We start from the raw sequence: 14,782 nt of genomic DNA, 5'->3' as shown, positions 1-14,782 counted from the left end.
TGTGTTAAAACATAAATCGTGTGTTTTACCGTCAGCGAAGAACTGGTAGCTTTCGCTTTCTTCGCTGAAACACGGTTGTACCATACACGGATTCGAAAAAAAATATCCCAAGTCCTGAAATACTTGCATCCGCCTCCAGCCACCACCTAGCCCAGCACGATTGAGATCGATTGCAGATGGATGATTGATCCCGATTATCTTATCTCGCCCGTCGCGCGCAGAGCCCCACCAAATAGACCATCGATGTCTGCCACCGAACCGGCAGCCAGTGTGGCCTCCGACGGCTTCGACCGGCGGCGCGAGCTGCAAGCGTTCGACGACACCAAGGCAGGCGTGAAGGGGCTCGTCGACGCCGGCGTAACAGCCATCCCGGCCATCTTCCGCCACGCCCCGGAGTCCCTGGAGGCGACCTCGTCCCCACCGCCCACCGACGTCGTGGCCGCCGGCATCATCATCCCGGTCATCGACCTCGCGGCCGCACCGCGAGGAGAGGTGGCCAGCCAGATGAAGCGCGCGGCCGAGACCGTGGGGTTCTTCCAGGTGACCAACCATGGCGTGCCGCGGGAGCTCATGGCCGGCGTGCTCGCCGGGGTGAGGCGGTTCAACGAGCAGCCAGCGGAGGTGAAACGCCGCTTCTACACCAGGGACACTGCGCGCAAGGTGAGGTTCAGCTCCAATTACGACCTCTTCCAGTCGAAGGCCGCCAACTGGCGCGACACCCTCTTCTGCGAGCTGGCGCCGGACCCGCCGCGGCCTGAGGAGCTCCCCGAGGCTGTCAGGTATGAACACACACGCGCACACTAATCCCCGGAGTATGCACTGTTGAATCTCTGATCCATGCCCAATACTTCATGATCGATCGGTGCTTCAAAACGAGCGAACGAAAAGGGACGTGATGCTGGAGTACGGCGACGCGGCGACGAAGCTGGCGCTGTGGGTGTTGGAGCTGCTGTCGGAGTCCCTCGGGCTGGCCAGCGACCACCTGCGCCAGATGGGCTGCGCGCAGAGCCTGAACGTGGCGAGCCACTACTACCCGCCGTGCCCGGAGCCGCACCTCACCCTCGGCACCAGCAGGCACGCCGACGCCACCTTCGTCACCGTCCTCCTGCAGGACATGGGCGGCCTGCAGGTGCTCCTCGACCGCAGGGGCTGGGTGGACGTCCCTCCCCTGCCCGGCGCTCTGATCGTCAACATCGGCGACTTTCTTCAGGCATCCACTCGATCTCCACACCACACCGTCTGGATCTCCATTTCACTGGAAATTGTTACCTGTAATGTGACCCGACGCTGACTGTGGTTGCGCCTGCCTTGCCCCCATGATTTCTGCAGCTTGTCAGCAACGGCCGGTTCAGGAGCGTGGAGCACCGGGTCCTGGCGAACAAGAGCAGGGACACGCCCAGGGTATCGGTGGCGTGCTTCTTCAACGCGGACACGAAGAGATCTACGAGGCTTTATGGACCCATCACGGATGGCAGCCATCCCCCGCTCTACAAGAGCGTCACAGCTAGAGAGTTCGTCGCGTACTCGTACAGCAAAGGTCTCGACGGTCGCCCGCTTGAGCACTTCCGGTTGGGGGCAGAAGAGCATTACTCCTAGACCAGCTGCGTAGTTAGTGATGCAAGTTATAATTACTTTGTATAGTTGTTAGTTGGGTCAATCCAAAAAATTGTTTAAATGAACTAGAATGGTATTCAATGTAATTTGAGCTAGGTAAGATTTAAACTTAAATGGTATTTGATCGTGATTAGTTAGTTGACCCAAAAAGAACCACCATTAAGTACTCACCTGCATCGTTACATGTAGTCCGTTGTACTACCGGTACGAGGATTAGGACATCCTTCCGCTGAGCATCTCCAGATGTCTTTGATTTGGGGACTATTTGAGATGGGGCGGTTCCATCTCTCTTTTTAAAGTGAAGTCATTTCACATGAATATTTGGTTAATATAAGATGAGAGTGGTTCAGTTCCTTTGTCATTGAGTCTGTCTACTCCACAACCATATGTTTTATGTAGTTTCAACACATGAATTTTTTTGCACCATAGGATTAAGATCCAACAGCCTCCATCCTTCTTCTATCTCCAGCCTCCACAAATTACATATCACAGTTTTTTTATATGGAAGGACAAATCACAGATCCGCCGCCGCCACTGTCATGGCCGGCGCGGGCGAGCTCGCCGGTCACCGTCGTCGGCGCCGGTGGTTACCGGTGAGAAAGAGAGAGGAAGATAGATATAAAAAATCTATATGTTCTTTTTGTTAAAACACACGTGTGTTGTATAGCATTTTTGTTATTTTTAGGAGGGATAATAGGCGGTTGGCTCCTTGCTCAGAACTGTTTTGTGGTGTTTGTTTGGTACCCAAGGCCAGCCCAAGTGGCGCGACCACAGGGGGCTCTAAAAAATAAAAACCCCTAATCAATAATTGGTCATTATATTAAGCATAATTATTTTAAGCCCAACTAGTCTAAGCACGAGTTTTTTTTAGTTTCTTGACGCGGCTCACAAGGATTACCATGCAAGTGTTCACCGATCGCTTATGTGACTCCATTGCAATGCTCTAACTCTCAAGTCCAATAATCTACCATAGCTACTCGCTTTCACGCGATAAATTCCATTCATTTTTCATTGGCGTCGACCATCGCTACAAACACCGCAAGTGGCACCATGACGGCCGACAAGACGATGCGGCACTCCCTAGCTGACACCAATCGGCCAACAAGTCCTCCTTTCTGCTTGTTAATTTTCACTTTTTCTTCTCTACCAACATGCCTTTTCAATTTTCATTCTCTGTCTTACTTCTTGATTAGGGTAATAGCGTGCAATCTTGCCAATTGGTTCGGTGAATATTTGAGAGGGTTATTAAATATCTATTGTAGTTATTGGGGAGGGTACGACTCCGGATACCCACAGCAGGCTACATGGGCTGCGCCACCAGGGGTGGTCCAGCCCACAAGACAAAGCCTTGCGGGATACGGCGCTGCTCGGCACGCTCCGCAAGACACCAGGAAGATATCCTGAAGATGCTATGAGATATGTTAGGATACGCTCGATCCCGTGATCCCTATAATCTGTTATTACTTACCGGTTATCTCATAGATCTAACCGACTTATAACCCTACCCCCGGCTATATAAGGCGGGTAGGGGACCCCCTCGAAACATACACAATATCATACGATAGTCAATACAAACCAACAGGCCACAGAAGTACAGTATTACGTCGTGCAGACGGCCTGAACATGTCTAACTCTTGTGTCTATGTTGCCTTCTTGTTCTTGATTATGCGCACCTCTGCCGATCAATCTACCTTCATGGGATACCCCTCGGAGGACTGTCGACGATATTCTATCGACAGTTGGCGCGCCAGGTAGGGGTGTGCGTGTTGTTTCTATGACGAACAAGACGATACGTTTTGCAGGTTCTCTGTCCTCTCCAAAGCCCGGCCAGATCTTCACGGTCGGATCGATCTCCTGGGTCATCAATGCTGACGGAGACGGAGAGATCATCGAGCCGGTGCAAATCGATTTTGCGTCTACCACACCAACACCTGCAACAGCAGATCCGATCTCGGAACCGCCTCCGAGGTCGTCTTCACCAACAACTTGTCGTCTGCTCCCCCGCTACCCGAGGAAGCAGATCAACAATGACGATCTGATCGCATCCATCGATCAGGTTGGCCAGAAGCTCGTCGACTACCTCTCCATCGCGGAATCGGCTCTGACCACTCTGGTTCAGCGCCGACCACCCTCCGATTCCGATCCATCGGAGGCCAATAAGGAAACTCCAGGGGCCACAGTCGCCATCCATCAGGATGCCCTAAGGGGCAAATTCGCCGACCAGGTGGGAGGCATCTATCATCTCGCCGACCCGATCACCGACCAACTTTCGCCGACTGTCAATATGTTGCAGATCGGTCGGCGTCCCGAAGCATCCCTCCACACCATCCTAGAGAAAAATCCAGACTCCGAGTGCCAGGGCTCTACGGAGACTGTTGCCGAAACTGCCGTCGTCCAACCTCCTTTCCCACCCTTCCGAGGAGGCGGGATTTTTAATGTCAGCGTCGATAGCCCTCCATATGATGGAGAAACCGACGAGGACCGCGCGGCTCACGTCAACAGAAACGCCAACCACGCGCAGCGCCGAGCAAATGAGGCCGTCATTGTGTTAGTCGTGGCTGCTCACAACGGAGAACAACTTGACTCGCAAGGGAGGCCACGCCCACTCCGTCGCAACCTCGACGACGAATTCGTCCGCGTCGACGGCCATGATGTCTACAAGACCCCAAGCGCCAACTTGGTCGTGGCCGCTAATGAGCTCGCTCGGCTCGAGCAAACACCAGAAGTCGCCAAGGTCGCCGCAATGCTTAAAGCTGCGCACTGCCAGGTCAACGAGATCCACCAGGATCAGGGACCTTCCTACTCGACAAGCTCGAATCACCGATCCGCCGCGCCAAGTCCAATCACCGCCCCGGCAGAAGCCGTTTTGTCGATCAACATCGCGATGATGGACAACCCCTCCAGGGGGGAGCTAGGGGGAACCGCATCAACTACCCTCGCCAACACGACTAGGAAGTCGATCAAGACGTCCGAGCACACATCAACAATCTCTGGGATACGCGACGTCATATCGACGGGCATCGTTTCTCTCGCCATGAAGAGGAAGTACGCCGGCGTCAAGAATACGAGCAAGAGTTCGATAATTCGGATGCAGACCTCCAGCCACTTAACGCCGACAATGCTACAGATCCCGACAGTGACGACCCCGAAGGGCCCCAAGCATTCACGAGAGCACTCCGAACACTCCAGTGGCCCCATGGTTTCAAAATCACCAGGGTTGAGCCCTACGAGGCACAGATGAACCCCACACAGTGGCTACAAGCTTATGCCACCGCCGTGCGTGTCACCGGGGGAGATACCAATGTCATGACGAACTATCTTCCCATCATGCTTACGCCAACTGCAATGAACTGGATCACGAGCCTCGCCCCGGATTCCATTGGATCTTGGGAATAGTTGAAGAAAGTCTTCACCGGCAACTACATGGCCACGTATACTCGGCCAGGCACCAAGCACGATCCGAATTGCATCTATCAGAAACCGTCCGAGCTCCTCCATAGCTACATCAGACATTTTTTCGAGACGAGGAATTCTATTCCCAACATCACGGAAGCAGAAGTCATCACCGCCTTCGTCCGAGGACTCCATCACCGCGACCTCCGCTCCAAATTCAATCGTAAGCCACCAAAGGGGATTAGTGAGATGATCACGACCGTCGATTAGTACGTCGACACTAAAGAGGCCGAAGTTCGCTTCAACGAGGATGCGGGCACTCATCGCCCAACTCACCGTAGCGACGAGCGCCCCAACGAATGATGCCACGGTGATCGCTGCTACGACGACCATGACCACCATCAGGACAGTGGCCATGAACGGGCAGAAGGGTCCAAAGCTGGTCAATATCATCGTCGCCGACTAGACCACATCGTCGCCATCGTTAACAAACCTCGCGCTAAGCATAACTACAACAAGCAATACAAGAAGATCCTCGAAGGACCGTGCCCCCTCCACAAGAACAACAAGCACAAGATGAAGGATTGCCTTGGCCTGGCTAAGGAGTTTCAGACCAAAAAGAAGGACGACGACGACGATGATGGAGCCAGAGGTCACCGACCACCTAGGGACAACAATAACGCCTTTCAGGATCACAACAAAGTGGTTGCCACTATTTTTGGGGGCCTCGCCACCGCCGAGAGCAGAAGAGATCGAAAGCTCACCGCCCGCCGGGTGCTCGCCGTCGACACACAAGACGTTGTCGCCAACCCCAGCTATCGCCCCTAGTCCGAGGTCCCCATCACCTTTAGCAGGGCTGACCAGTGGGCGAACATCCCTAACATAGGGCGTTTCCCCTCGTTCTCAATGCAACCATCAAAAAAGTACTCTTTAGGAAAGTACTCGTCGACGGCGGAAGCGCCCTGAACCTCCTCTTCGTCGGAGCCCTAAAGGAGCTGGGCCTTGGGGTAGAAGACTTCACTCCCTCTGACTCCTCCTTCTGGAGTGTGGTACCTGGCAGGGCATCCAAACTGCTTGGAGAGATCACCCTCCCGGTGCAATTCGGCACGGCTGGCAATTTCCGTGTCGAGCACATCAACTTCTACGTAGCCGACTTCAACACCGCCTACCACGCCATACTTGGTCGGCCAGCTCTACCCAAGTTCATGGTCATACCGCACTACGCCTATCTAGTATTGAAGATGCCTTCGTTGTAGGAGTTCTGTCCCTGCAGGCTAACCTCTCCATCGCCTACGCCTACAAAACAGAGAGTCTCTCCCTCGCCGAAGCCACCGACCTCTCCATCTAGATGGCCAGCATGGTCAACGACGCCAAGACGGTGCTCGTCGATGACCTAGAGATCCCAGCGCTGGAGCCTCCTCGTGCCTCCGCCAAGTCTAAGGAAATGAAGGAGGTCGGCCTGGGCCTCGACGACCCCGCCAAGACCGTCAAGATTAGGGCTCATCTCGACCCCAAATAGAAAAGTGTGCTCGTCTCCTTCCTACGTGCCAACACCGACGTGTTTGCTTGAAAACCTATAGACGTGCCGGGGTCCCACGGGAGAAGATCGAGCACTCCTTGAATGTCTCGCCGACCACCAAACCGATCAAGCAGAAACTCTGACGATTTGCGCCAGACAAGAAGGAGACTATTAGGGTAGAAAAAAACGGTTCCTAGTAGCCGGATTTATTAAAGAAGTGTATCATCCTAAGTGGCTGGCAAACCCAGTCCTTGTTCAAAAGAAGAATAAAGAATAGAGAATATGTGTTGATTACACCGATCTCAACAAACATTGCCCTAAAGACCCCTTCGGTCTGCCTTAGATAGATAAGGTTGTAGACTCCACCACCGGCTGCGACCTCCTCTCCTTCCTCGACTGTTACTCTGGCTATCACCAGATATCTCTCAAAGAGGACGACCAGATCAAAACGTCGTTCATCACTCCTTTCGGTGCGTATTACTACACCACCATGTCTTTCAGACTCAAAAACGCCGGGGCGACCTACCAAAAAGCCATCCAGATGTGCCTTAACCAACAAATAGGTAGCAACGTCGAAGCTTACATTGATGATGTGGTCGTCAAGTCCAAAACCGCCGACATTCTCATCGCTGACCTCAAAGAAACATTCGCCAACCTGAAAAGATACAGATGGAAGTTGAACCCTTCAAAGTGCATCTTTGGAGTTCCATCCGGCATACTACTAGGCTACATCATCAGCGCCCGTGGTATCAAACCCAACCTCGACAATGTCTCTGCCATTACCAATATGAAACGGCCAACCTGCAGGATATACAGAAGCTCACAGGGTGCATGGCTGCTCTTAGTCGCTTTATATCATGCCTCGGCAAAAAGGGACTGTCGTGCTTCAAACTACTCAAGGCATCCGAGCGCTTCTCCTGGTCGGAGGAGGCCGATACGGCCTTCGAACAGCTCAAGTTGTTTTAACAAAGCCTCCGATCATGATGACGCCCTAACCAGATGAAACCCTATTGATCTACATTACCGCCACTTCCCGTGTCGTTAGCACAGCTATCGTCGTCGAGCGCGAGGAAGTTGGACATGCCTATAAGGTACAATGTCCGGTCTACTTCATCAGTGAGGTTCTTAATGAGTCCAAAACTCGTTACCATCAGGTCCAGAAGCTGTTATACGCCATTCTGGTCACATCGCGCGAGCTCCGCCATTACTTCAAGTACTACAAGATTGCCGTGGTCACCGAGTTCCCTCTAGGGGCATCCTCCGCAACAAAGAGGCCAATGGCCGCATCATCAAGTGGGCAGTCGAGCTCAGCACTTATTCCATCGAATTCAGGAGCAGGCCGACCATTAAGTCACAGGCGCTCGCTGACTTCATCGCTGAGTGGGCCGAGATCCAAGAGCCCATCCCCGCTGCTTGCCCCAAGCACTGGGTGATGTATTTCGATGGCGCCCTCAACATCAATGGTGTTGGTGCTGGCATTTTATTCATTACTCCAACTAAGGACAAGCTCCGTTATGTCCTCCGAGTTCATTTTCTAGCCTCCCACAACACCGTGGAATATGAAGCATGTCTCCACGAACTTTGTATAGCCGTTGAGCTCGGCGTCAAACGCCTCATGGTATACGAAGACTCCGCACTGGTCATCAACCAAGTCAATAAAGATTGGTCCTGCTCTAGTGAGAAGATGGACGCATACTATGCCGAGATCAGGAAACTTAAAGGAAAGTTCTATGGTATCGAGTACCACCACTGGTACGAGACCAAAATCAGCTCGCCAACCACTTATCTAAGATAGGCTCTTCTCGTGTTGTGATTCTGCTTGGGGTTTTTGTTCAAGACCTCTTTACGCCGTCTATTAAGGAAGAGAAGGAAGTTCAAGAAGTTTCCCCCGCCGAGCAGCTGGTACTTATAGTACCTTCGCTGGTCATAGATTGGAGGGAACAGTTCATCAAGTACCTCACCAGTGCCAACGTACCCGCCAATAAGACCAAAACTAAACTCCTTATCCGTCGCAGCAAGCATTATATGCTGGTGGACGGGAAGTTGATGAGGAAAAGCACCAAGGAAGGGATACTGCAGAAATGCATCATCCGAGAAGAGGGTGCAAAACTACTCCTTGAAATCCACTCTCATTCCTGTGGCAATCACGCGGCCTCTAGAAACCTGGTCGGCAAAGCTTTCTGAGCTGGTTTTTATTGGCCCACGACCATCGATGATGCAGAAGACCTCGTTCGACGTTGTGAAGGATGTTAATTTTTTGCCAAGCAAATACACGTGCGGCGCAGGAATTGCAGACCATCCTAGCTTTTTGGCCTTTTGCATGCTGGGCACTCGACATGATTGGGCCTTTCAAGCCCGCACTAGGTGGTTTTTGGTACGCGTATGTCGTCATTGACAAGTTCTCCAAGTGGATCGAATACAAGCTGCTTGTTTCGGCTACTGCAAAGAAGGCAGTCGAGCTCTTCGAAGATATCATCCATAGATTCGGTCTCCCGAACAGCATTATCACCGACCCCAGAACTACATTCACTGGTCATCATTTTTGGGACTTCTGCGAAGACCGATGCATCTCCATCAAATACATCTCTGTTGCCCATCCTAGAGCCAATGGCTAGGTCAAACGGGCGAACGGCGTGATCCTCGATGCCCTCAAAAAGAGACTATACCAAAAAGAGGAAAAGCATCCAGGCAGGTGGCTAAAAGAGCTCCCAGCTGTGGTCTAGGCACTGCGCACTCAAGCTAGTCGCAACACTGGTGTATCTCCATATTTTTTGGTCTACGGCTTAGAAGCCGTACTTCCGGCGGACATTGCCTTCTGAGCACCTAGGGTGGAACATTATAATGAAGAGCAAGTTGCAGCTATTTGGACAGAGGATGTCGATAGGGCTGAAGAAGAACACCTGATCACTTGCATCCACATAGCCAAATACCTAGAAGGCCTGCGAAGATACGACAATCGCAATATCAAAGGTTGTTCATTTGTGGTCGGCGACCTCGTTCTCCGTCGAAAGCAGAAAACCGAAGGGATGCACAAGCTCTCCTCCCCCTGGAAAGGGCCTTACGTGGTCAAAGAGGTTACCAAACCAGGGTCTTACTGGCTATGTGATATGGAGGGAATCGATATCCCCAATTCATGGCACATCGAGCAACTTATACGTTTCTATCCTTGAAACGCTCCAGATATGTACTCTTCACTACATAATGAATGAAGTTTTTGTCGCCATAATTTGTCTCCATTATTTCTCCGCTCTAGTTTAATCTCCATTTACAATTACCAGCTCCAAGCTACTCCTTAACAAACTCCGACAATTATACGTGATCTCCATAAATGATCCGCCCTATTTCTCCATACTAAAATATCTCTAAGATATTTCGCCAACCATTGAGCAACACACGTTCTGCTCTATGTTCTTTGGAGAAAACCCTACCTTCGATCTCTCCCTACATGTGCTATGGGCTCCAGCGCTCTGCGTTATGGGTGGTCGGCTGTGGTTCCTCGATCATGTCTGTTCCTCCTACACGTGCATGGGCTCCAGCGCTCGATGTTATGGAATACAGGCTAGCCTAGGCCAAGAGCTTAGTAATGAACTAACTGCTCGGATGCTACTTATACCACGTATAAATGCTTTAGGGTTAATAATACATCTATTTTTCACCAAAAGTGCTAGGAAGCCGCATAAACATGCATACAACATCTACTTACAATATTTATACAAATACATAAATGTTTGCTTATGTCCTCGTGCATTTAACTCTCCTCTCCAACTATTCCATACAGGTTCCTCTCCACCTAGGTTATTGCGCTTGGCCCTCATCATCTACCTCGCCGAACAGATCGACATCGCCGGCCAGCTTCTTCGCCGCATCCTCCACCTCATCTTTCAGCTGCTCCTGCTTCATCGCACCCGTCCCTCTAGCGAATCTGGCCCCTATCGCTTGAAGATTGATTGAAGGGTAGTGGGACTGGACCACCGCCAAGGCATGCGTCATGACGGAGATAGTGGTGTCTCGGTTGAAGCTTTTGAAGTTCTCCTAAGCCGCCTTGCACATGTCAATGATGGTGTCTGAACGGGGCGACCTGTCGTCGGGCTGAGGAGCCACCTCTAGGTTTTGGCCTCTAGCTCTAGCACGTCGAACTGCGCCTTGGTCCTTCGACGGTATTCTGCAGACACCAAAAGGACCCGTCAAACGAAGAAATCACTTCAGCAACAACTCCGACCACGAACTACTCACCTTCTAGATCCTCGACCAGTTTCTCCACTCACCCAGATGCCTTCTCCTTCTCCTCTTGGAGTTGGCCGATGACTTGACGCAAACGGCTGAGCTCTGCATCTCGCTCTACAAACATAACGGTCAATAGCAACATTAAGATTGTTCGGCAATGCAGAACAAATTCACCAATCCATAGTACCTTTCTTCTGTTTCGGGGGCGCTTCTTAGCTGCTCAGAGGTGCACCCTAGCTGCTTGGAGACGATCTTCAACTGCTCAGATAAGGTGCCCTTTTGGTACTCCAGGTCCCTGGCGTTTGATTCGGCAAGGTCCCGTTCATGCTGGGCCCTCTGGATGTTTTTCTCCATTAGTTTCACCACCTCCTTCAGCTTCTCGTTCTCCTCAGCGAGGGGCTCCATCCTCTTGATCAACTGTTGTCGTTGTACAATAGTTCACGCTATGCCCTGCAAAGCACCAAGATTGTAAAGGATCTTAATCTCCAACACCAAAGATGGACACCGCTGATACAACACTAACCTCAATTTGCTTCATAGCCGTGGAAAGGGTGGACCGTAGCCTTTTCACCTCCCTGGTGGTGTCCTCCTCTTCCACGACCACAATTTCATCACCTCATTTGTGGAGGATGCGGACGGCTTAAGGTTGTGATTCTTCACGTTCAATCTCCTCGACCTCGTCCTCTTTCTCCACAGCCGATGCCGCTGCCTGGGGGCTCGGTGGCCGCACACAACGACCGACCATGCCCTGCGGCATCTCAGGGCGCACCGCTTGCTCCACTGACGCCGCCGACCTCTGCGCTGCCAATTCCAGCATGACGTCGGTAGCTCCCGCCTTCGCCGTCGAAGATTCGGCGGCTCTCGCCATTGCTCCTGGCATCTCTGTCGAACCGCCCATCGTTGTCGCCAGCCGCTCTCCACCCCTAAATCCATCAGCAGCGGAGGTTGAATCCTCCATAGACCGACGAGCGCCCGAGGACTCTGGGACGGAGGCTACCCGCAATGCCTCCACACCGGGAACAGCCCTCGGATGGTAGCCAGTCTGGCCTGAAGGATTCAGGTCCTCCGCGCGCCCCGTTCTACATTAGTTTAGCTCATCGGTCAAAGCAACTATAAGTGTATATTCATTTTCCCGATAGACGGTTTCCAAGTGTATATACATTAGTTTAGCTACCGATCCCAAGGCAAAGATACTTACACATCAGTTTCTCGATAGACGGTTCTAAACCGGCGTTGCCTCCCCGAGCACCCAGGCGTTGATCTAGGGTCAACCCGCGTGGCCTGGGTCAGAGGTCTTGTGGCCCCCGCTGTTGGCGTCTTCTCTGCCTGCTGCTTGGGGACTCCTTCCCCTCCCTCCGATTCACCTCCGTGCGAGTGTTGTGCGATGATGCCTTAGTGCTCGGAGGGGGAGCTACTGGAGCCTCGTCGTTGTCCGACCACTCAGATATCGCCGTGCTCTGCATCCGAGCGGTCTGACCGCCACCAAGCGATATACCACCCGGCTTACGGGGAGCTACATTCACTGTTCTTCTCTTCTTTCGGGCCGACTCATCTGTCATTGCCCTTTTCCCCCCAAACCTTCTCCGATACCGGGGGAGGACTCTCCCTCCGACCAGCACCTTCGCCTTCTGATTCGGACGAGGCACCTTCCTCCGACTGAGTGGTCGGCCTGACGTCCACTGCTTTTGGCCAATCTCTCCTCAGCACGCCCGAGAAGTACGTTGCCCGTTCCTACAAATGGATCTTTCCACAAGCGAATCAGTCCACAGCTCGGCGACGGCATGGGATGAAAAACACCAGGAACAACAGTCAAGATTGTTTACCTGAGGAGGTGGGTTTGTGTAGTTGAAGGTTTTTGGCTGCCCTGGCACGCTGTATGGAACATTTGGAGCGAATAGATCAGCGGTCTGGTGCAGCACAGCCTCCGTCGTCAGTCTCTTTGTCCTCTCCCAGGTGCCGTCAGTATCTCCCTTGAAGTCAAAGCCCGAATGAGCCCTCTCCTTGCAGGGCTGAACGCGGCGCATTATGAAGTTCACCGCCACCACCACTCCATTCATCTTCGTGTCCCTTATTAGCTCGAGGAGCTCCTTCACCTGCTCCATATCGGCACTGGTCAGTTTCTTCGACCAGCTCCTCTGATTCTCCAGAATCTGGTCGACATCGCATCGGATGGCAGGATGACTTTGCTTCATGTAGAACCACCTGGCATTCCACCCCTTCAGTGAGGTATTCAGTGGTATAGTAATGTATTCACCCACCATCCCGTCGCGGAGCTGTAGATACACACCACCGACCACTTTAGAACCGCCCCCTCATTTCTTCTTCAGCCAGAAAAGGTGTCGGAAGAGATTGAAATGGGGAAGAATGCCAAGATAGACCTCGCAGAAGTGGATAAACACGGAAATGTGCAAAATAGTGTTCGGGTAAAGATTACACAAGCTCACTCACTAATACTCCAACAGATCATGTAAGAAAGGATGTACCGGAAGTCCTAATCCACGCCAGAAATAATCTTCAAACACAACAAGCTCATCGGTATGTGGCATCGGATAGGGCTCACCGTCGGCCGGACGCCATCCGGCGGTGATACGATCAGGAAGAACGCCTGCCTCCACCATCTCGTTGAGCTCCGTCTCCCCCATGAGTGACGGCACCCATTCATTATCATGGCTCACCCCGACGGTCGCCTTCTTCGGGTTACCACCTCTCCTCTTCGGCGCCATCCCTCAGATCTGGATCAAAACTGGCCTTTTTCGCAAGCTCTTTAGCCCTAGCGGCGGAGCGCGTATGAATGCGAATGGGGGAGCGTGAGGCTGCGAAGGAAGACGAAGTGGCAAAGGTGGGAGCGCGGAGTACGACGATGCAGTTATAAAGAAACCGTACCCACTTTTCACATTCAAGGGTTTTTGGGAACCGCACCATATTGATTTGCGCCCTTCCGAATTTCCTAAAGCGGCGTGGTGGGCCATTATCTGGGCTTCCGCGCAACTGCGGCCCATATCGCCCATTCTTCGACGTAACTTGGTACTGCACACTGAATATTCGCTGACTTCTCCGCAATACCATCAAGGCTCAGTAATTTCTACTACACAGCCATTACTCTAGGTTTTTCCATGATTTGAGTAATTGGTACTTCTTGATTTATTCGAGATTTCCACTTGTGGCTCGGGAACTATGTCATCATTATGACTCAGTTTCTCACCACACTAGGGACTTCTTCTGGTTACTGTTGTTATTGATCATAGCACCACGTGACCACGTCATCTACTATCAGGCTCGAGGACTAAGTGGGCACATTTCACCTTGCGGTGAATGTGCGCTTTTCATTTCAGGGCTCAGCCCGGGGACTGGTTGCCTGCTCGACTGGTCTTCTGCCTTTCTTCTACTTTCTGGACCCTGGCACCACGTGACTACGTCATCTACTGTCAGGCTCGGGGACTAAGTGGGCACACTTCACCTCATGGTGAGTGTGTTTTCTTTAATCTAAAAGACTTCGTGCCTCTTAAAGTTGAAGAAGATTATCTCGCTTTATCGTGATCGGACTCTAAGTGGGCACACTTGGTTCACAGCGAGAAAATTTTCGTTTTTGAACTTGAGCTCCTTACATCCTTCTGGCAAGCCTTACTTGGGATACTCTGTTCGGCGACGGTCCACAACTGCTCGGCAACTCATTAGGGTGGTTGGACTATGAGTCTGACTGCTCGGCTTTGTTTACACCTGCTCGGACAAGCTCAAGACGACGTTGCACAGCGGATACAAGGCGCTCGGGGACTAGTTGTGGGGGGTACGATCCCGGATACCCACGATAGACTACATGGGCTGCGCTGCCAGGGGTGGTCTAGGCCACAAGACGAAGCCTTGCGGGATACGGCGCTGCTCGGCGCGCCCCGCAAGACACCAGAAAGATATCCTGAAGATGCTACGGGATCTATTATGATACGCTCGATCCCATGATCCATGTAATCTATTATTACTTACCGGTTATCTCCTAGATCTAACCGACTTGTAACCCTACCCTGGCTATATAAGGCG

General features: G+C 52.1%; 1 protein-coding gene across 1 annotated transcript; it reads left to right on the top strand.

Annotated features, from left to right (window-relative positions):
- The first annotated feature begins 38 nt into the window (after positions 1 to 38).
- Positions 39 to 1,898, top strand: LOC136520633 (DIBOA-glucoside dioxygenase BX6-like). The gene is made up of 3 exons (XM_066514210.1): positions 39 to 779; positions 889 to 1,210; positions 1,330 to 1,898. Exons 1-3 carry the CDS (start codon positions 181 to 183, stop codon positions 1,594 to 1,596), a joined length of 1,188 nt encoding a protein of 395 aa, XP_066370307.1. The 5' UTR covers positions 39 to 180; the 3' UTR covers positions 1,597 to 1,898.
- Positions 1,899 to 14,782: the final 12,884 nt, after the last annotated feature.

The sequence above is a fragment of the Miscanthus floridulus genome, chromosome 18, assembly GCF_019320115.1.
Source record: "Miscanthus floridulus cultivar M001 chromosome 18, ASM1932011v1, whole genome shotgun sequence".
Taxonomy (NCBI): Eukaryota; Viridiplantae; Streptophyta; class Magnoliopsida; order Poales; family Poaceae; genus Miscanthus; species Miscanthus floridulus.
The sequence above is the reverse complement of the archived record's forward strand: the minus strand, read 5'-3'. Positions and strand labels throughout refer to the sequence as shown.

Coding starts and splice junctions, on each gene's coding strand:
- LOC136520633 (XM_066514210.1), top strand. CDS start 181: ATGATTGATCCCGATTATCTTATCTCGCCCGTCGCGCGCAGAGCCCCA. Junction 780..888: donor GAGCTCCCCGAGGCTGTCAG/GTATGAACACAC, acceptor GCGAACGAAAAG/GGACGTGATGCTGGAGTACG. Junction 1,211..1,329: donor ACATCGGCGACTTTCTTCAG/GCATCCACTCGA, acceptor TGATTTCTGCAG/CTTGTCAGCAACGGCCGGTT.